Source organism: Macrosteles quadrilineatus, unplaced genomic scaffold (genome assembly GCF_028750875.1).
Source record: "Macrosteles quadrilineatus isolate MER2022 unplaced genomic scaffold, UCM_ALF_1.0 Scaffold_3__2_contigs__length_128488019, whole genome shotgun sequence".
Taxonomy (NCBI): Eukaryota; Metazoa; Arthropoda; class Insecta; order Hemiptera; family Cicadellidae; genus Macrosteles; species Macrosteles quadrilineatus.
Window position 1 is genome coordinate 67,554,437 of NW_026542596.1, and position 23,005 is coordinate 67,577,441.

Sequence of the window (23,005 nt, forward strand, 5' to 3'; positions counted from 1 at the left end):
AACAGCTAATTTTAAACCAAAAGTGAGTGAGCGTAGCGAACAAACTTCAATCCGGAGGCGAGTTAGCGTAGCGAACAAGCTAACCTGAAGGCAAGTGAGAGCAGCGAACGAGCTCCAACCTAAAGGTGAGTGAGCGTAGCGAACGAACTTCAACCAGGACGTGATTGAGCCATGCGAACGAGCTCACATATGAAGTTAAACGGGGCAAAGCCCGCGGGTACAGCTAGTTACTTATAAAAGTACACAACTTTTGATTTTTCTACGTAGGTAATCGATTGAACTTTATAATTGTAGTGTTATTTGGTGTCTGGATTAATCTTGGAATTTGTATATCAAGTTTACTTTCAAAATATTGTTTTTAAAATTTTTATAATCTTTATATATATATTTTTTTTAGTTTAGAACTTTGACTATCCAATTACCACTTTTCTGTAGACAATTTTACTGTGAACAAAATGGTGAAAGAATTATTAATTTATTACCTAAGGTTTTCTTTCTATAGCAGTTAGAGTAAAAGTCTACAAATTCGGTAAAATTAATTGTTGCCAGAGGGTGCTGCAGGTAGCGCATTAATTCCTTCCCCAATGGGTTAAATCACCCCAAAAACCTCGTTGCCATGGTCCGACCACGCTGGTTCGCGAACTTGTTCAAAGAAACATTGGTTTACACGTTTTTGCAAAATTTCATTAAGATCGGATAATTTTTGCTAACGGACACACACATATACAGTGTGTTCAAAAAAGGTAGGGACAAAGTTTACGAATTGATTCATTGGATCAAAATAAGAAGAACATAAGGAATAACATTTTTTTACAAAATCGCTTCGTTAATAGATATCCATCATTTTATATGTTTTTCATTAACATTTTATCCTTTATAACTTATATTGGAGATATTGGCAATTAATAATGAAATGTATAATTGAATTTACAAGTTCAACAAGGCCAATAAAAATCAAATAAAATAAATTTATTATATATTGGCCTTGTTGAACTTGTAAATTTAATTATACATTTCATTATTTTATCCTTTGATAATTTTGACTGAACTTTTATGAAAGTTGGTATGCATGTGAAGGTAGAAGATACCAATTAATTTTTTATTCAAACCTGCATGATCGGAGTATGGGAACTGGGGTTTATGGGGGGTTTTATGGGGTGAAATTTGGTTTTTCCCATTTTGGACCCAAAAACATAAGATTTAGCAATTTCTTTCCAAACCATATTGTGGAGCTAAAAAAAAAAAACAAATAATTTAGTATATTGAAGTGTCATTATGTGCCTAACGGTAACCGAGAAAATTCAAAAAATTTTAAATTTAAAAGTCCCATGTTATTCTTATGGAGAATAAGTGAACTGGGGGTATTTTGCCTATTCCATGAAATGCAGAGACGGTAATGCAACCTTTTATTGCAAGGCAAGTGAATAGGTTGCTGCAGATCTCTGGAGGGAGTTGAGAACACAAAACACTGAATGATTTTTTTTTTAATTTTAGGTTTTAACGGCCGCTATTTTGAAATGACTTGATGAAACTTGACCATTTTCAACCCAGGCCGAGATAATGTATTCAAGCACTTGTGTGCCAAATTTCATGAAAATCGGTTCAGGCATTCGGTCATTATAGCCAATTCATGGGGACCCAGCATCCTCTTACGGCCGCCATTTTGATGACGTCATTATGGACGACTGAGGTCCTTAAAAATTGGGGTCTGGGCGGTTTTAGGTTCAGAAACTTGTATACTATAACCACCTAAAATTGCAGCCTCTCCGCCAGAACTGAAATATTTTCCTGCTACCCAACCTGACTATTAAGGCCAATTTAATTGATTATACAATGAGTGTGAGTGGTTGGGAAAATCGTTGTTGTGTTACAAATTACAATCAGTGGAAATGAGAGGTTATAAATTAAAACATAACCTCTCTTAGATGTTAAGAGTAGTGATTATTAGTAATTAAAAAAAAGTCATAGGTAAAGTACTTTATACTTTAACACACTGGTAGAAGTTTTAAAGGCACTCGCCAAGACTCAACTGTAAGATATAGGATAAAATACATGAGACTTTTTGGATAAAAAGGTTTATTGTTTTAAAAATACATTACCTTAACAGTATATGAGCATGTTATTCATTCTTAGTCTATTCGGGTAACTCCTTTATCTTAATCCACACTTTGTTACAACATAGTAAAATTTAAAATTTGAAAACATTATTTTAAAAGTATCATGTTTCTTATTTGATAAAAAGTTGTTTCTATAAGTAGGTGTTTTACTGGGCCTCCAAAATTATCATTAAAATATTATTTGAAACTTAACTAGACAAATTCAATATTGCTAAACCTTTTTTTAACAACAGAAGGCTGAAAAAGCTAAATAGCTAAAAAACGTCAGATTTTATAAATTTTCAGGAAAACAAATCAAATGTAGACTGCTTGTTGCAACGGTGATTTTAGCTTCCCTGGAGCAATTTTATGTTAAATAAATAAGCTAAAATACATAAAAATAAATAAATTTTATGTTTCACTTTCAGGGATATCAATGATGGCACATCAGAAGAAATGATTCAATTTTGGAGGCAGCCATTAACACAAAAAACATTAAATTTCTATAGAAAACTGATGTAGGTATTCAGATGCCAGATAAGATAAGGAACTAACTCTGGATAACATAGCTTGCCAAACAATTAAATAGTTAATTTAGAGTATACAAATCTTTGGTTTTTAGCTAACATATGGATTATACCTAGTTTACTTCACTATCCAGGTGGGTTAGGACAAGTGTTTGAATTGATATTGTTATGTTTAATTTCATTATGATAACAAGTATAGCACGATATATATGAGTAAGTAAGACACAATGGATTAAACATTCTTATTAAAATCTCAGGGACTAATCCAGTAAGAGATAGGCTATGTGGGATCACAAAAACGTAAAACGTTCTTTAAAAACGCAAGAGAAGGTGAACATGGATCAATTCTGCTTTCCTAATAAATTTTCACAACCAAATTTACCTAAGTCCTACGAATAATTTGAAACAGAATTTTACATATAGAGACGTTATAAAACTTCAAAAATATAAACCCACGGCCCTCTCAAAAATTTGATCTGTATCTGTCCCCAAGAAATAAAATTAAAATAAAACCGTTTTAAGTCAAACAATGATTAAATAGAGTTGGTTACATGTAAATAATTAATTAAGACAGTAGGGCACATAAATGTATACATATTCCTAAAAATAAATAATGTAAAATAGTAACTACAAAAATAATGTAAATTATTATCAACCATAGATGTACAACTTCAATGTAGGTCATTAACAACATCATTCATAGGGCACATATAGTTTTGATAGATTAACAAGTAGTAGTAAAATATAAAAGTTTAAACTTTATCTGCAATGAAGATTGTTTAGCATTAATAAATTTTATTGTGATTTTCAAGAGGAGTATCACTTAAGTAGATGCTTTTAGCTCGTTTCATACATGCATCAAGAAATAACTTCTATCATCTAAAAAGTGTAACATATTACAATGGTTGAACAAAATTAGGAAACTTTACAAGGTTGTACGTTAAATATCTCAATGAGAATAATAGACTGAACTGTAAGTACACACTTTGTTCAAACTTCTGCATCAAACATCATTACGTATTATTAGAAGTACGTATTATTAGAAGTACGTACGTAAAAGAGTTGCATATTTTTAATTTTATACAGTATCATGTCATGGTAAAATAAGACTTTCCAGGTCTATGGTAAAAGTTTGATCAGAATAACTTGGGTAGGCAAAAAACTAAGGCTCCTCCACAAGTATTATTATAGACAGTGTTCTGTAACAGATGAAACAAAAATTGTCATAAAAGTGAAAAGTAAATAAATTTATAATCTGCAAGGAAGATCATAACATTTATTTCATACAATAGCTGGGAGGTAACCATGTCCTAAATTCCCGTATACTTTAAGGAAGTTACTAAACAATTGTTATGATTATGTATAATCAACGTTATCATAGTAACCAAATTTACCAATACCGATTTTTAAAATCACTGACATGAACAATTATTTAACTTTACTTATACTTTACTTTAATACTTGTCATAGTAATGCTATGACGGTCCAATGAATAAATAACACATATCAAATATGTTCACAATATACTCTATAGCGAAAAAATAAGTTAATTACACTTAAAATTAATGCTGAACTCGTTAGAACGTGTCAAATTAGATTTTTAAATAAAAATTCAAATGTTTTAAATATCATGACTAGGAACAACATGTAGAGTAAGGAGAGATCTTGTGTGAGTCTTTGGTGTAGTGCTACTCGGGCGTGACATTGACACACTCAGCTTCGTCCGAGCCGTCGCCACAGTCGTTTTGTCCATCACACCTCTTAGTCTGGAGGATACAACGGCTGTTGCTGAAACAGTAACAACGCAATGAAACTTTCAGTCGTCACAGTTTTGTTGAAAGGGTGTAGGTGAGGATTGAGATTTTTGATTGGAGAGATAGTAGCTACCTTAGAAATAGTCCAGGTAGGCCACAGTATACACAGAAATGTTTTAATAATTGTTATCACATAGGTCAAAATTGAAGACTTTGAAACCAAAGTAGCTTGATTACTCTTTGTCCTTCTGCTGACAAATTATCTACATGGGGTTTTTTAAAACTCAACCCAAATTACAAGTACCGCAAGATACTTTTTCCTACAGTCACCTGACAAAGTTGGCTTCCTTGTACTGTTTATAGTACAAACAATTCCAGGTCTGTGTCCAACAGAGTAGAGGGGGTTTTTTAGTGAGTAGTCTGATAATTTTCAGGAGTCTCACACTACAGGCTGGCTACCTGTGTGCGTGAAAGCATTTTCCCTCCTCTCAAAAAAAAAAAAAAAAAAAAAAAAAAAATAGTACAGAAAGCTGCTAATTGCTGCATATTTATACTTTGTGTACGGTTTATACTTTGGCGCACATCAGGATTCCAACGAAACAACACAAAACAGCGTGGTTCTATTATGCACGTAATCCGTGTACGCTTGGAAATAGGTTGGCAACACTTAAAGATAATAATACTATGAGCAGCTGATTGAGTATTATAACTAAGATTTAACCTGTCATTTCGTGTTTATAGTTTCGGTATTTCTAAACTTCCTGGACTTTTCTTTTAAACGTTTTAAAAACATTCCTACGATCTTAATAAACAAGAAAATACCTTTAAAGCATTTTTTAGGCGCGGAAACCACTTCAAATTACAAAAACATACGGAACTATTTTCTCAGGTCGCGGAGCACATTGCTTGCCGAGGACAAAATAGCGGAGTGATATGGACCATGAAGTACTGCATGTTACCATGAAGTACTTTCTTGGTGACTACTTTCTCTAGGGCACCTATTTGTGTTGCCAGCTGAACCTAAAAACGTGTTGTATAGTGTTTGAAAGACTAATTATTTATATGCTTTATAGTGACTGTAGGAAAAATATAATATGTAACACGAGTGCAAAAGGCCTTTGCTGCACTCCAAACGTAAACGTTGCTCTTATTTGCAGCAATGTGCCACTTTGCTCACTAGTTACACAAATAACTATTGTGTGTATTATTACAAATAACTATGACAAAAAAAGCTCATATGATGGTATCCCTGTTTTTTTACTTCATTGTCAATCAGCTGATATGCATTGTTGCATAGTTATCTATGAGTTGTAGTGTTATTGGGAATATATTGTGAATAAGACTCAACAAGGTTTTTTTGCAAGCTCAAAGAGTATTTTATATATTGAAAGTAAATCATTGATTTTATGACAAGAAATTAAGGGTTTGAATTAAAGTTTCTAGGTGTGATTCCAGTAGGCCTACCTAAAAATCAACTATTCATAGAATTGCCAAAATTTAAGTACACCGGGACTGTAAAAAAGACTAAAATAGAGACCTAAGTTACTCAATACATATCCTATTTGAGCTTGCAAAATAAACATGTTCAGTTTTATTTTTTACTAGCTGACCCGACAGACGTCGTCCTGTCCTAATGTGGTTTTATGTCAAAAGCTCGTTCATTTCCAAGATGAGCTTGTTCGCATGGCTCAATCACGTCCTGGTTGAAGTTCGTTCGCTATGCTAACTCGCCTCCAGGTTGAAGTTTGTTCGCTACGCTCACTCACCTTTTGGTTGCAAATTAGCTGTTGTCATAAATAAAAAAAAAAATAGTGCTGCACCCTGTTGGTAAACCTATTAACTTTTTAATACTATATTGAGCATCACAGAATCAAATTGATTAGTTGAACCAGCTGTTAAGATTCTTAAATTACATTTAAATATGAGTACTCATAAGGTTAACATGGAAAACTTCAGAGCCACTGGGGCGGAGCCCTTTTGACGGATCTGCACCAAACTTCACACAAACCATCCTTGAATAATGCTTAATAATGCCTGAAAGTTTCATTACAATCTGTCGAGCGGTTTCGGAGTCCATAAAGGACAAACATACATACATACATACAAACAAACATACATTGGATTTTATATATATAGATTTATTTTTTATTTATTTTTTTTTTACCGGACTGTCAGTCCGCGTACTGGAGCTATGCGATAGCTGGCCAGCAGAAGAAAACTCGTCTGGATTCACCTACTCAACACTTTAGTTTTCAGTTTAAAGGAAGGTACCTCATTAATCTAATTTTTATCTGTTAATAATGAGTGACAAGTTTATAATATTGCTCTTTTGCCATACAGCCCATTTGAACATTTTTGAAAGTAAGCATACACAAGTTTACCCCACGTCCGCTGGTTTGTAGTTAAAAAGTGTCTCATGGTAGTTGTAACTGTTTTGGTTGCTTTAAAAAAACCCTGAAGTATGATTGGACAGTTAAAGCTAAAAAAAAAAAAAAAAATTAGGAGGGATTCCAGACACCTAGTTCCTTTGTAGTCCAGTCAATGAATGCTCAAAAGGGGGGTGTAGAGGACATGGAGAGGGGGAATTTTTTTCTGCGGGAATGTGTTCGGGGTAGTTAGAAGATAAAAATACCAAAAGTCCCCGCCCCTGGCCCTGCTGCTTCAGCGGGGGGAGGGGGGGAAAGACCCCATTTTTTAGTTTTTTACTTCTACACTCAAAACCGTGCATCGTACGGAAAAAATGTTAATTATAAAAAGAAAGATGATGAAATTCTCTACAAGAATGGTCATATTCATTTCTTCCGTATATGCATTAGTTTAAAAGATATTCTCAAACTAATATAAAAATTCTTTAAAAAAAATTGATTTTTCACGCGTTTTTTGTCAAAAAAGTTTATATAATCCATTAGCCTGTTGTTGTTTCACATTAATCAGGATAGAAAACAGGTTTTTGAACACTAACCTATATAATATAATATATCAATCGTATATATTATGTTAAAAATAATTTATATAAATTTAAATAAATTATGTATATTTGTCATGGAAACAATTAATTTTGGCATAATTATTACACTAAAAATTAAAAAGATTATGTTTGTAGCTATATTTGTCCAGGTTTATTTATAACAATTACCGAAACCAAGACTTAATATTATTGTTCATGGTCTGGCTCACTTGGGACGAGAGGGTCCGACTTCTGTCCCAAAAACTGGTGCCATCTGGAACTGAAAACCACCATCTATGACATCTCCATTATTCAATTCTTGTTGATTAGACTCAATATTGGCCATCAAAGTGAGAATTCGGTGTAGGCATGTATATTCTTCATCTTCCTCATTCATCAGAATAGGCATTTCATGTAAAAAGATCCCTTAGCAGTTCTGGCATAACGGAGAACACTTATTGGACATTTTCTTGCATGCACAAATTGCACATCTGGCACTGTTATAATCTTGAGTACATTTGCAAAAAACTTGGTTAAGGGATTAACTGTTCCTGGTTACTATAATTTTGGTGTATCTGTTCAAATGAATATCTACTGACTAGTGGCAGTCCCTTGGGGGGGGGGGGAGTTCTGATTAGAAACTATCTTTGTATATGATATTGTATAGTTTAAATTTATTAGTCCAGTGCAATTAGGTTATGACCCGGACAAAATTGATAACAGGCTGAAAATTGGAGGTAATGTTCAAAACAATGTCCTGAGTGGCCCACACAAAGTCCCAAGAAATCCCAGTTGGGGAACGGCCGCCATTTTGAAAAAATCTGCCGCCATCTTGGAAATTTAGATTTCTTGCTGTATCTTTTGAAGTAATTCTCTGAAAGACCTTATTTATGTCTCAAATAAAACTTTTTGGGCTCATGTATGAGGGTAATATATAATTAAAGAGTTTATTATGTTCTAAGCATAAATATTATTTATATTAACTTAAAAAATATCTATAATAATGATATAGATACGGTTATGTCACCCCTTTCATACGAATTGTTGATATTTATATGCATGCAAGGTGGATGCAATACTCCCTGGTGTATAATATACATATATATATATATATATATATATAATATAGCTACAAACATCATCTTTTTAATTTTTAGTGTAATAATTATGCCAAAATTACTTGTTACCATGACAAATATACATAATTTATTTAAATTTATATACATTATTTTTAACACAATATATACGATTGATATATTATATTATATAGGTTAGTGTTCAAAAACCTGTTTTCTATCCCGATTAATGTGAAACAACAACAGGCTAATGGATTATATAAACTTATTTGACAAAAGACGTGTGAAAAATCAATTTATTTAAGAATATTTATATTATTTTGAGAATATCTTTTAAACTAATGCATATACGGAAGAAATGAATATGACCATTCTTGTAGAGAATTTTTTCATCTTTCTTTTTATAATTTACATTTTTTCCGTACGATGCACGGTTTTCAGTGTAGAAGTAAAAAACTAAAAAATGGGGTCTTTCCCCCCCTCCCCCCGCTGAAGCAGCAGGGCCAGGGGCGGGGACTTTTGGTATTTTTATCTTCTAACTACCCCGAACACATTCCCGCAGAAAAAAAATTTCCCCCTCTCCATGTCCTCTACAATCCCTTTATTGACTGGACTATTGGGGAAATAAGTAGGTATTAAAATAAATAAGTTACCTGCATTTCCACTCGTGGGTTTTGCAGTCCCCCCCACAACCAAAGGGCTCATCCGAGTGGTCTTTGCAGTCAGGGAAACCATCACAGAACCTGTGGTTAGGTATACACTGGCTGTCATTACAAGTAAACTGTTCCTGGCCCACACAGTCTGAAAAACAACAGCATTAATTAAATACAAGACACATGCTCAACCTTGAATATAGAAGTCATCATCACTATCACTGATCTCAATCGTCTGAGATCTTGAACAAAATGACACACAATCTGGAATGATTTAGTTTGAATAACTAACACCAAATGTAAGCTAGAAAAATGTACTACAAAAAATGACACAAAAATGTAGGTACTGTAACATAAAAGAGAAAGTGATGGGTTACATGAAACACTAGTACTTATAAATCTATGAAATTTCCTGTGCCTTAAACTTATTTAACTATCAATGGAAAATACTAACAATCTGCAAGCATGCCTGCATCCTCACAAAAAACCTTTTGAAAAAGTATTTTAAACAAGAACATCACTTTTGAAACACTGTCAGAGAATAATAATCAATTGCTTAAGTTATACAAATAATTTATGAAAACTAGTCTGTGGTTTCCGCCCCTAAAAGCCACTGCTATTGAATTCAAATACCAAATTTTAGACTTGCACCTTTTTGCATACTTTTCCATAACACTCATGCACAACAGGAGTAACAACTGTAAGCTATTTCTAGTTCAAAATGAAATATTTAAACATTAACACACTGAAGCATTTGAAATGAGTCACTCCATGCAATAAAACACATGTTGACAATAAAAACCGAACCACACATCAGCTGCAAATGCAATATGTTGAAGAAAGATAGTATAGGTAATGTTCCGTTTCTTTCAGCCAATAATGAATTTTGAGGTAGTTTACAAAAATGACGGCCAACAGGTCAGAAAAAAATTAAAAATACCTTTATTTTGATACAGACCCCTAAGAGAAACAATAAAGAATACATACTGTTAATGTATCACCAATGAAAACTGTTTTATTTCAGCAATATGATCGTTATGAAGCCTTGCAACTGACATGAAACTTATTTCGATAAATATTTTAACAAAAAGTTTGGAATTGGAAAGGACGTCTATATGATAAATAGTAGAGGAGTGGCTTTATACAAGGTTGGTGATATCACTATGATATCTATAGCACAAAATTTGTAGCACCCTAGCTAGTGGTAAACACGCACTGAGAAATTAGTGTTCACCTCGGAAATGATTATATACGTTTGCATATGCATCTCATTGAAACACCATGGCTGACGCAGTAAAGCATCCCTTACAAGCTTCACAAGTTTCCCAACATCATCTCATGCTATACTATGTTGTCCATACCATTTCTGGAAGACTCTGTTGAAGACATTGTCCGTTGGTTTAATTTGTTCTTGATGTACGATACAGAAAGAATGTGCTGCCACAAACTGGGATTAATCCTGCCGTTTAGTGATATAACATGTTGAATTATAGTTGTAATTTTACACATCTGGATTGGGATTCCAATATGGAACTGGGAGCAATGCATGGCAACCAATTGTCAATTGTAAGATGAAAATAATGTGATTAAGAAAAATAAGTAAGTAACAACGGTTTACAACGATGGAAGATATTGAGCTACGTACATCGAAACAGTCTATTTTTTATTAACCCCAATATATGATAAAACACAAATAATTGTTTTTTTCAAACAAAACACACATATTAACAAAACAACATGGATAATCACTGAAACACAAAGTTGGCAAGATGCAAGAATGTGTGCGACGTGCAAGTAGAGGTGCAACCACAGCCAAGCGCGACAGACAGCATCACTTACGGATAGTACAGTTGAGCTCATCAGCTGCGTCCCAGCAGTCGACGATGGCGTCGCAACGCTTACTGAGCGGCAGGCACGACATGCGCTTGCCACACTGAAAGTGGGAGGTCAAGTTGCAATCTGCCACACACCATAACTTGCTCATCCTCAATGTTACCATGTTAGTCAGTGCCATATCAAAATGTAGGTGATAATTAAAAATCCTAAAATGTTGAACAACAGTACTTCGAAGTGGGCTTTTTTACCAAATTTGGGGGGTTTAATTTTGGAAATGGTAGGAGGGATGTCAAGAATCTTTTTCTGTTTAAGACCAAAAATATTCTCGGACATATATTTATTTGCGTTTTGGATCACTCTAAGTAAACAGGGTTAGCACAAAACTAAAGGTTTGGGTTTGAAACTACCTTCTGTAGAAGATGGTGAATGACGGTTGTGTCTAGCAAACTGCAAATCACTAAGATGGTTTCCGTAGCACAATTTGGCCATCGTGTTTCAGCAGTCAAGTAATTCAAGAAACATTGAGTCTTGGGCTGTATGCTGCATTGTCGAGAGATTGGGACTAAGATTGATTGATTCTCTAAAATAGTGCTTTCATGATTTGCCACCATTTGGATTAGCGTTTATATAAATATTTTATCTGTTGCTGAACCAGAGTTTGAACAAAATTACTCTATGATGGTCAAACAAGGATAATACAAAGGAATAGTTTATAAAAAAGTGCAAATTCAATGTTTCTAAGTAACTGCTCCTTCATGAAAACAGGGTGTTAGAGTCCAGACAATTCAGGCACAGTGGTAGACAAGCAGCCCACTAGAGATGACCTTAATCGTTCATCATACTTTTAGCTTTTTTAAATCAACCCATTGCTTTTTCGCAACCTTGTACTTTTTTACAACAAAATTGTTTTTAGACTACCGGTACCGCAGTAAGAGAAATGAAGTTGAAGAACCAATACCTTTTTCTAAAATAGATGTAAAAATTATCTTACGTCATAAGGACCAAAGAGATCACACTCTGTCTACATTCATAAGGGCCCATCTTTAAATTTTAGTACGTATGAAAAATCTAATCCTGTAATTTCATTTTAGTATGCTCACTAGCCATGCATATTGTTAAGTGTATATATGTAGTTAAACCTAATGCAGTGTTTTTTTTTTTATGTAAAAATGAAATGTGATAAATAAATAGTATAAATTAGTGTAGTATAGCAGTGCTAAAAGTTAATATCAATTTGTAGGTATTAAATATGGAACAAATATTTTGGATTCATTCAACGAGGAAATTGCAACTGAATATTTTTGGAATCGGTTAATAAAAGCTACTTTGAGACCACAAATGCAAACATACCACAGTCAAATTCATCAGTGTGATCATAGCAGTTGAAGTGACCATCACACCGCTTACTGAGTGGGATGCACAGTTTGTTGCCGCACTGCCACTCGTCTTCCAAACACTTGGAGTCGTCAACACACCTGTGGACAGTAAACTATTAAATGAGAAACTATAAAATATTGTCATCATGATAACTATGAGATTTTAGATTTTAAACACCACATTTAAATATTATAGAATACAATTTCTATATTTAGTTTGTGATTCAAAATCAGTCTTGAGTAGGCATAAAATCTGGAATACTGTTATGAAAGCAGTTCTCCTAAAATTATGAAAGATCGACAATTTGAGGCTTAACAATTGTAAAAAAAAACATCAATTTTAACCCCTTCGAAACATGTCCAATTTCGATACCAACACATATACATAATCAAAAATATTGTAGAGTGACAAAATAGATTTTTCACCACACTATGATGTTTTTAGCTGTTTTACATACGTTAATTGGTGGCTGAAAGTTACGTTTTACTGGCCATGCCAGCAGTCATCGTTATTCGGGGACCGAGCAGGTTTTTACATCCCTAGGGCCGCAAAATCAGCTGCCCACTTACTTTCTTAAAACATGAAATACACAATCAGTATCCATAGCATTGCAATAGAATTGCTTTATCGTCACCGTTGCCTAGCAACTATTTATTATTATTTTTGCTAATTCCTCAAATTATTTCTTCACATAACCTTAAAGTTGTATTTGTGTTGACTATCAGTGTGCATTATTATTGTGGTGAATAGTGGTAATAGGGTATAGTGTGGTGAAAAATAGCGTTCGTACCACGGACCGAAATGGTTTTGCAGCTCTCGATCGTTCTGTTTCAATTTGTTACATATGATTGGAAAAATACCTATAAGCATTGTCTCTCATCTTCTGGCAGAGCTGGGTGTTGATCTTGCAATGTCCTCCACAGCCCGTCGGGTCTGTAGTGTCAAGTATAGACAGACACTGTGGCACAGAATGTTCTTGTAGTGCTACACACACTTCCCCAGGACCACACGCACACGGTCCACTGGCATCTGTCATCAACATCATCATCCATCAGATATATGAACAGATGGATTATTTATCAAATACGTGGTCCAAACCCTGGTCTTGTTACTATCTAGTATTGATCTTTTGTAGAGAGAATCATTAATTGGTAGCTGAATGACAAATTTCATCCAGGCCCATAATTATTGATCTTACTCAAAATAAAAAACCAGCAACCTTCAGATTCTAAGGTAACAATAACTGCCTCCTAGCTACCCAACCCAGTCTTCCAATTCTGTAATAATCTATTCAGAAAATTAACCTAGATATTTTTTCTCAGTTTCTGATAATATTGCAAAGTTTATAATTTGAATACAAGCATGAAGCTATAAAGTATTTCCTTACTTTTGTCATTCGTTTCAGGAGCAACAGCAACGTTAAGTTCTGTACTTTCATTCTTGGGCCTGTTGCGGATGTCCATGTCTGCTTTGGTGATCCGGAACATTCTCTGTGATTGTGTAGAGTCGTTGAGGTACTGAGAGAGCTGGTTAGTCTCTGGGGAAGCGCAGGGAGCTGTCTCTAGGTTGCCGTCGCTGTGAGGCACCAACAGACAGGGTAGAGTGCTGTACAGGTACGTCCCGCTACGCAGCGAACAGTTGCGGGATCGCAGGGTTACGTAGCCAAACTCAACTGTGTGTTGACACTCTCCCCACTCCGACCAGCCCGTCCACGACACCGCGTCGTTGCTCGCTGTTAGAAAGTAATAAAATAAATATTATGTTTATACATATTTGTTCAATTAGTAAGATTTTCCGGGTGTTGTAAACAAATATTTATTTGTCTACGAAAGAACAAGAACTTGTCTCTGTATAAGATCTCTGTATAAAATTTTCAAATTACCGGTACCTATCCATTATTAAGTCATAGATTAGATAGTACTTTTTTTATATCCCTGATTCCTAATTTTTTCAGGACCTTAACTTGCACTTATTTCTAAATGTTTTGTTTTCCGTGCAAAAAGTTGAATTCATGTCTTATCATTATTCTACTTCAGTAGCAACAGGCTAGTTAAACCATATCTTACCTTGAAACCCAATTGACTGTATATCCACAGTGAAGTTGCCGAGCCACACGTGCCCGTGCTGGTTGCGCAGTCCTCCGATGAACGCCAAGCCCACCTTGCTGGCCGTGAGGTGAGTGGCGGCGCGTAGCACGATCTGACACTGGACACTCAACCCTGGTGCAAACTGAGTGACGGCCACTGAGTGGTACGGCTCCGACATCACACTCAGCGAGAACAGGCTGTCCAACTGTCAACAGTATAATACTATATGCTAGAAACAGTGTGAATATATGCCAAACAGATCTAGAAGTTGTCTCCTTGGCCAGGAGACAAGGGTTTGAATCAGGTCGCAATGCCATTCAGGTTCAGTGCGTGATTTCATTGTGTAAGGAGTTTATTCTCAGAGCTTGTTGGGAGAGGCCCACAAAATATAGCCTAAGCAGTAGATAGCTCAAGTTGGAGTTTTGGAATGGGTGAATCTGTTATAAATTAGTTTAAATATTTAGGATGGGCAAATTCGTTTCAAATTGTCCCCCATGATCAGGCATTTACAGCTTAATACTCTTTCTTCCTGTGTATGTGTTCTCACCAATTCTTGTTAAACAATGATTTTAATTTTTGTGTTTTTAATATGAGGAAAAAATACTAAATACCATATGCATAACTAATTAAAAAGATGGCTTCTGGTGATCAAAGAGTTAGCCATATCTTTTCTATTCAAATCTTCAACAGAGGGTATATTATTCCATAGTTGAAAACTTCTTCGACTGCTTGTAGTTAAGTCCATGAAAAATTTAACAAGATTTTTGTTTAAAGAACACAAAAAATATTCTAAGAAGCAGGACCAACACATTATGTATCCAACAGTGTAGGAACAGTAGCTGGTTACTGCCTTAAAGTTAATCAATAAACACCAATCGTTATACAATATACATATACTGAATATAGTTAAATTTGAGACGATGTATTGAAGGAGAACTCAGTGACCACATTGTGAGCTGTGGGGGTTAAATTGTAGTTTTGCTTTGTCAAAGGCCCACGGAATGAGCTGGTGGCAAAGCGGTTAATTAATACAGCATTCAGCGAGGATTACCTGCTTGGTTGAATTGTGATCAAGTCTGTTACATGCTTAGTCATTGGTTTGTCCTCAAATACATCGAGCTTTGCCTTTGCTTGTTCACAATTAAAACTTGGTGAGGCATGGGAGGGGGGTACCTGTTAATCTTGGAACAATTTTACAGGGAAAATCACACTTTATATATTTAGGATTCTACCGTTCCACTATTGTTTTGATTTTAAAAGAAGAGTTTTAATACTTTTATTTCATTTAAATAAATATTTAGTTTGAGTTTATACAGTAAAAAATTGTGTAGTTTACTGTACAAAGAATATTTAGAATTTACAAATCAATAATGTGCTTATGAGAAACAAACAAAATAATTGTCCTCTATTCTTGCATTAATGATAACCAACAGCAATTAATGATAAAAATCTATCAACAACGTAACCTTAGAAAACATCAATTTTTTATCAAAGATACTTTGTTCATGAGTGTTTTTAACATAAAGCAAATAGTTAGATCACGAATTAAAATATGCAATGCCGCAGCAAACCTGCAGACTAATCAAATTTCAACAATCTGTCTAATTGAATTTTTACTAAAATATTTCCATAAACAAGAAAAAATTATTCCCCATTTAAATGACATTATATTTAACAAGTACTTAGGTATGCTGCTACGGGGAGGTTTAAAAGTGTTATTTTCACCAAATAGTAGTAGTACGTGACTAAATAAATAAATCTTATATCCATAAACAAGCAAACTGCAATTTTTTTTCCTCAGTAAGAATAAAACGGAATTATAATATATACAGTTTTTATCCTCTTCGAAACCTTTAATTGTACAACAACGCTTCAAAATACAAAATTATTTTATTCTTAGGTTTTACGAGATGGTCTTGATGAAAATTGGGAATTTCTATGTTTTAAGTGTGAAAATTTAAAAAAAGGTTTTTGAACCTTTTTAAACCAAAGTACCCCGTTCCCATGACCCCATCTTGCTGGTTCTCAAACTCATTCAAGTTTATCCTGCCCTACACCTTCAAGCCATATTTCATTAGACCAACATTACTCGAGTTATCACGTTCACGGACACATACACATCTCTATATTTATACATGTTATATAGATTACATACATATTATAATAATGTAATGTATATTTGTATGTATAATGTATATAATTATTTAATATGTTATACAAATTTGGACGAATAGTGTTTTTGGGCTCTGGGGACTTCAAAATGAAAAAGCAAATCAGTTTCAGGTCCAGGTCTTACCCACCTACGGTAATGGCAACTTCACTCACTAAAAAAGTTATATGATCAAAAATTATTTCACAAATTGCTGCATTATCAGGCACAGTTTTTGAGTGGTTTTTTTGGAGACTAATTCTTAATCAAATGTGTGGATGTATTATTCAATATATCCTTATCAAACAATTAAAACAGTATGGAGCTTTATCCAATTAAAACAGCCCTATCACTATTTGAGATCATCACCCATCCGCTGACAGAAAAATTTAATTAAAACTTCAACTCAAATGCTGGAGAGGTATCAATTAAAAGTTTTCTAGCAAACAACATCTTAATTGGATTCTTTTGAATATTAATCAAACCAATTGGCAGTGTTGGGGAAGCTACTTTTAAAATGTAGCTAGCTACAACTACTGCTACATTTCCAAAAAAGTAGCTTAGCTACAGCTACAGCTACAGTTCCGAAAAAGTAGCTAGCTACAACTACAGCTACAATGAAATGTAGCTACAGCTACAATTTTAGCTACTTTTCCAAAGACGTTACTTTTTTTTCTACGAACATTAGGTAAATGTAAAATTAATTGCAACTACATTTTTAAACAAACATTTAAACAAAAAAGGTCAGTATTGTATCCAACATTACTTGGAAAACAAATTATTCATAGATTGTGTTTAATTTGTTGGCGTATAAACCTAACATTACAACAACAGAACCAAATAGTTGGGTGCCCCGTCATATTTAGTACATATTTTTAAATATTGCATTATTTTTAAGCGTCTTATATGTAAATTTCATTAAGTTCAAAGGACATACAACCAAACTATATTTTAAAAGCTCATTTTATTTCCTTAATATAGATTCATTTATATATGTCTTATATCAACAATTAAGACCAATAAAACTGTAAAAACGATGATTTAAAATACTTTTTTGTGTTACAGAGCCTAGCCTACTGAAATTGGAGTTTATTGCCTTTCTTTATTTTTAATGTTAAAAACGACATTGCTATAACTTTTAACCATAGTGATAAGTTACTTGTTCTATGAATAACACTTTTCTATGTCAAGAAATCGTCCTTTATTGTCATTATGCATAGGGCAAATTGTGCTTCAACCTAGTTGGTGCAGAAAACAGTATTCAGCAACTTATCCTAAAATCGGCTTTTAATTTAAACATGTTGAAAAATGTAAAGTAAAAATAACATGTAGGCCTACTTGGCTATGTAACAAGTTGGCTATAGTAGGCTTGTTCTTGCAAGGACTAAACAGATATATTCCTAATAATTGAACTTGGAACTTTGTATTCGTCTTAAGGCTAAACATCCCTGAAAAAGTTGTGTTTCTGGCCCGATAGATAGCAGCACCTCTGCGGCAAATTTGTACCACTTATAATTTCCGTATTTATTATTAGATTTTTGTTTTGTAAACGGTTTTGTAAATGATATGATTAAGACATTCACGCTATTTTGCTAATGTTTTTTAAAATTTATTAACAAAAAAGTTTTATAAAGAATTTTTTTTTGCTGTAATTATTTTTTTAAATCGCAGGTAGTCATTTTGTAAAGAGAAATGACCATAGCATAGCCTAGGAATAGTCCTAGATACAAGAGCTGTTAGCAGGAGCAAACTTTGCTAATTTTTCAATGTAAGTTTCATGTTATATGGAGATTTTTCGTTACAATCATCATGTAGTCTAGGCATATCTTAAATCTCATCAGGTAATTTCCTCTTTGTTAATTTAGTAAACATTTGAAAAATATTCGTAATCTAACCAAGGAAGGGCTTGTGATGATGAACAACAATCAACAGCTGAATCAAAGGTTGATAGACCAGCTTTCTCATTAAGTTAAGGTTTAGTGTTGGTGTCCATTAAAACCCAAGTTGAAACACTATCGATATAATAAAGAAACTAAATTGATTACTAATTTCCCTGCCAACCACTTGCAAGCATTCAATGATTCAATAGCTTCTCTTGTCACCGGTAACGTTTAAACGTCGTCTGCATCTAGCGATTTTATTTTATCTGACAGTAATCATAGAGTAGTAAATTGGAAATGAGAGCCAAAAATTCGGATAACACTCATTTAATGACCTCCATGTCCACACAACGTTGTAATAGGGAATGAAACGGCTGCCACCAGCTGTATGAAGCCAAGAAAGTAGGCCTAATTTTTTTGAAAATCTCAGTTTGATATTGAAAGAGGTTGTTTCACGTAAGGTTGAGGTTATGATAAAAATCACTATCTCAAACATGGTTAATGTAGCGAGAAAAGTAGCTAAAATTCCGCTACAACTACTTTAAAAATGTAGCTAGCTACAGCTAAAGCTACAAAATCTTAAAAGTAGCGTAGCTACAGCTAACGCTACAAAAAAAGTAGCGCGCTACTGTAGCGTCGCTACTTGTAGCGCGCTACTTCCCAACACTGCCAATTGGAACGGATCTCCACTTTAGAAGCAACAGAGCAATCAGCATCTATTTAAATGATTAGTTTAACACTGGAATGTAATAAAAAGATATTAGAAAATATTATAATTTGATTGAAAGATTTTTATAAATTTAAACAGCCACCGTATCTCAATCAATAAATTGTCCCTATGAATCTAGATATTATTTGACAAATAATAAACAACTGTATTGACTAGTATGTGTCTGTCTCATATTGAAAAAAAAAATTGGAATAGCTAAATATTTTTTGTAAATTAAAGGTAGAGCTAAAAACTTTGTACACCTTTTGTTTTTTGTCAGTTAGTGTTTTTTTTTGCTGAAAAATTTGTGTATCCGTTTCTAATTAACTTAAATGCCATATCATACCCAAATTAAAATTAATTGTCTGATTCAGACAGTTTTGCATGTCAGAAAGTGGAATCAGAACAATCAAAACCCTGTTGTTGAATAGTAAATTTCATATTGCAACACCACTATTTCATCCTGACACCCTGAAAATCTGCCTCAATCTGTATGGATCATGGTGGCTATGCTATGTTTATGTTACGCTATGGATGCTACTCTTCCCTGGGGATCAAGCTGGTCTAGTGGTAGAGGGTGTTCAAAGTTGGAAGTCTCGGGTTCAAATCCAGCCAATCACCAATGGATTTTTATCTATCTAGGACCAGCCTGAAGTAATGTGTAAAACAGTTCCAAGCTACAACCTAGCGTTCGTAGAATGTAATGGTGGCACACAGAAAAGTTGTAGTCTTCCCTGTTTCAGTAAACTGTTTACCTGTTGACTAATGAGGTGGGACAGCTGCTGGAAGTCCTCGGAGGAATGGTTGGCCAGGGTTTGTCTGTACGGTTCATTGGTTATCCTGAAGTCTCCAGTAATCAGGACCACGTCTACAACAGAGTAACACCATCACCATTGATTATTTAACACCCAAGTAAACATACCATCAGAATAAGAGCTGTATGCTCTAATTTGAAAAGAGCATAACTTAAAGAATCTCTCACAGGAGCGTGCTACATTCTAGCATTTTGTTTGCTCCATTATAGTTTTTGTTAGCCTGTAACAAACATGAACAAACTGTTCATCTATGGTTATTACATACCACACCTGTGGTCCAATTTTGATGAAATTTTGTATGCAGGTACTAATCCATGTTATATCCAGGCATTTTTATCATTCTTTTGATTTTAATTAGGGTTTTCTCATAAAACCTATAAAATATGCCTACCTGTAAAATTGGAATTTCACAAAAACACTTCAAAAGATTTTGATTATAATTTAGTATGTTATGGCCCTTTAAACTTTAAACAAAATCATACAATCTCCAATGCTGTAAAAATCACAGTTCAAACGTTATTGGAATTTGTGTGAAACTACTCCTAAAATATTACAGTTACTCACACCCCTTAAAGATAATGAGGGAAAGTATGTCGAGTTGCTGTTAGGTCGATTTGTCTAAAACTGGCAAAAATTGTTATTGGAAAGCAATGTCCACTTATATACACATTAAAAAGAACAAAGGTAACACTCATGTTATTCAGAATTGTTATTTATCAACACATTTTTTCTAAAGAAATAAAAATGTCATAGTTTAGATTATTAATTTCAAATCTAAAACAACACTAATGTATTATTATTGTATTAGCTTTACTGTGAATGGGTAAAAGCACCAGTAAAAAAAAGTGACCGGTTAGAAATAATTAAATACAAGTTTCTTGATACAGAAATTTAAGTCCAAACACATCAATACAAATGTATATGTATACTTTGTATATATTTATATATATATACTTTGTATGTATATATACTTTGTATATATATAGTTTATATATATATATACAAAGTATATATATATATATATATATATATATGATCGCTCTGTGTATACATTAAATTTGTAAGTAAAGGAATCTTAACCACAGGCTTTGCCTAATGAGGCCCTAATTATTTTCTCAGATTCAAATTTTAAAGGTTTCTTTTATTGTACATACAGAATGATTGTTATTGTGCTTCAGATCACTGTAACTTGTCTTTTGTCAGGTGAGAACAACAGACTTGTTATTTAATTTCAAGTCTATTTTTATTATAACCAAGCTATAATTGTTTTTTTTTTTTTTGTTTTACTTCAAGTGAAAATTAATGTACAATAATTGTCAAAAAGATGTACTAAGTTCTTTAAGAAAATAAATATATATTCTATTCTATTCTATTCTATACTTACCAACCCAATTGCTCTTGTTTGGACTTTCTAGTGGCCTTTCAACTGCAAAACACATTTATTTCAATTACCGACTTATTATTTTCATAATTTCCAATAATTATACATGTCCTATTTTTTATAATGTGATTATTATAAATTAATAAGCTCCTTTTATGGAGTCTCTTTTGTGTCTTAGTTACAGTTATTCTTCTAAGAAAACATTTTTCCTTTATTTAAAGTACGTTCCTTTGTATTCACAAGGCGTGAAAACAGCCATAGGTAACATTATGAAAAAGAATAGAACTCTTTAAATGTTAGCTACAGATGGTAGATGTTCTTGATAATATTAGTGTAAAACTCCAAAAATAATAATCAACTAATGTTCTTCACTAATCAAATTCATCTTTATGATAAAACCTAAACTAACTAAACTCATTGTAAGTTCAAAACTTTTCAACATCTAGTTTCATTATAACTCTTGAACTTGGAGCCATCACAACTTACTGGGGAATAGAATTGAACATAGTTACGGCAATTAAATCACTAGGAATGTTAAGGAGGTTGAGAAGCACTGCGATGTTTTGATAATTAATTACTGTTAATCAACAACAAAGTGAAGTACTGTAGAGCTTTGTTTAACCACTCTTACAACATCAGGTTGGAAAACTTTGTTTTCTTTAAGGTTCTTTGAGATTGAGGCTGTGTTTAAGGTTCACTAGTTCCTTAACAGTCCTTACACTGAGTATTACAAACTTTTTTTCTAGTCTAATGATTCAAAAGTTCTCTGAACCATTTCAATAGATATCTAACTTGTTTTATGGTTTATAAAATACTGTATCCAACTTATACAGTACAATAGGAGGTATACTGTATTTTTCTGTAAATACAGTATGTATTTTAAACTATTTATTATCTTTATTACAAATACAATGCTGTTTAAGTTTAGTACTGTTTAGTCATAATTTATACCAATATCATTAATGCTGGTTGCAAATTAATAGTGAATGTTTACTCATTTTAGGTTGCACCATTAACAAGCAAGAATTTGCCTGTTGTGACACACGAAAATAAGTTACTAAATAATTAATTTTAAAAAGAAAACAACTATTATAGATTTGATAGATAACATCATATAGGTTGTGTTTGTAAAATGCCCATGTTCTAACCTAGCTACACACCATCAATGATCAATATGGTCAACTAATTTTTAAAACACCTATAACAAATGTAATGGTTGTTAGTGGATCTATAGAAAACCTAATGGTTTACGTTTTAGAAGATACTAGACGTTTGCTGTGCTTTATAAATTTAAGGGTTTACAGAACATTAAATTCTCATAGACATGCTAAACATATGGGTTAAATTTAAATAGTTGTATGAAAGAGAACTAAGTTGTATGTTTTTGAAAGGATTTTTTTATTGTATAATTTTTTAAATACAATTGTTTAGCAAAGTTGTTATTTAGACAATCTAATTGCTATCAATGGTACCAGGATTAAAATTGTTGTCCATGTCATAATGTAATGTTATGTTGTGGATGAAACTTACCTGTCCTGAGTATATACACAACATTGCCAGAAGCCAACAATGTCAACACTAGAGCACACAGCAGGGCAGCCACCTGCGGAGAACATAAATTATTTATTGGTTATCTCAGACTTAGCTCACTCCATGTGTCAAATTATAAGATCTCTAGATTTGATCCTTGAATATTCCGGGAGGGAATAGAATCCTCC

General features: G+C 33.3%; 1 protein-coding gene across 2 annotated transcripts in view; it reads right to left on the reverse strand.

Moving 5' to 3' along the window:
* Positions 1-2,075: 2,075 nt before the first annotated feature.
* LOC128990218 (uncharacterized) overlaps positions 2,076-23,005 on the reverse strand; it is an 81,488-nt gene continuing 60,558 nt past the window's right edge. Inside the window, exons 5-14 of one of the 2 annotated variants that reach the window (XM_054412513.1) lie at positions 22,818-22,890; positions 21,291-21,332; positions 19,847-19,959; positions 14,333-14,558; positions 13,654-13,998; positions 13,127-13,295; positions 12,240-12,364; positions 10,893-11,012; positions 9,054-9,201; positions 2,076-4,411 (exon numbers count right to left, since the gene is read on the reverse strand). In XM_054412513.1, coding sequence (XP_054268488.1) covers positions 4,312-4,411; positions 9,054-9,201; positions 10,893-11,012; positions 12,240-12,364; positions 13,127-13,295; positions 13,654-13,998; positions 14,333-14,558; positions 19,847-19,959; positions 21,291-21,332; positions 22,818-22,890 — 1,461 coding nt within the window. In that variant the 3' untranslated portion in view covers positions 2,076-4,311. The remainder of the gene's footprint in view (positions 4,412-9,053; positions 9,202-10,892; positions 11,013-12,239; positions 12,365-13,126; positions 13,296-13,653; positions 13,999-14,332; positions 14,559-19,846; positions 19,960-21,290; positions 21,333-22,817; positions 22,891-23,005) is intronic. The other variant, XM_054412514.1, reaches the window with a different exon arrangement.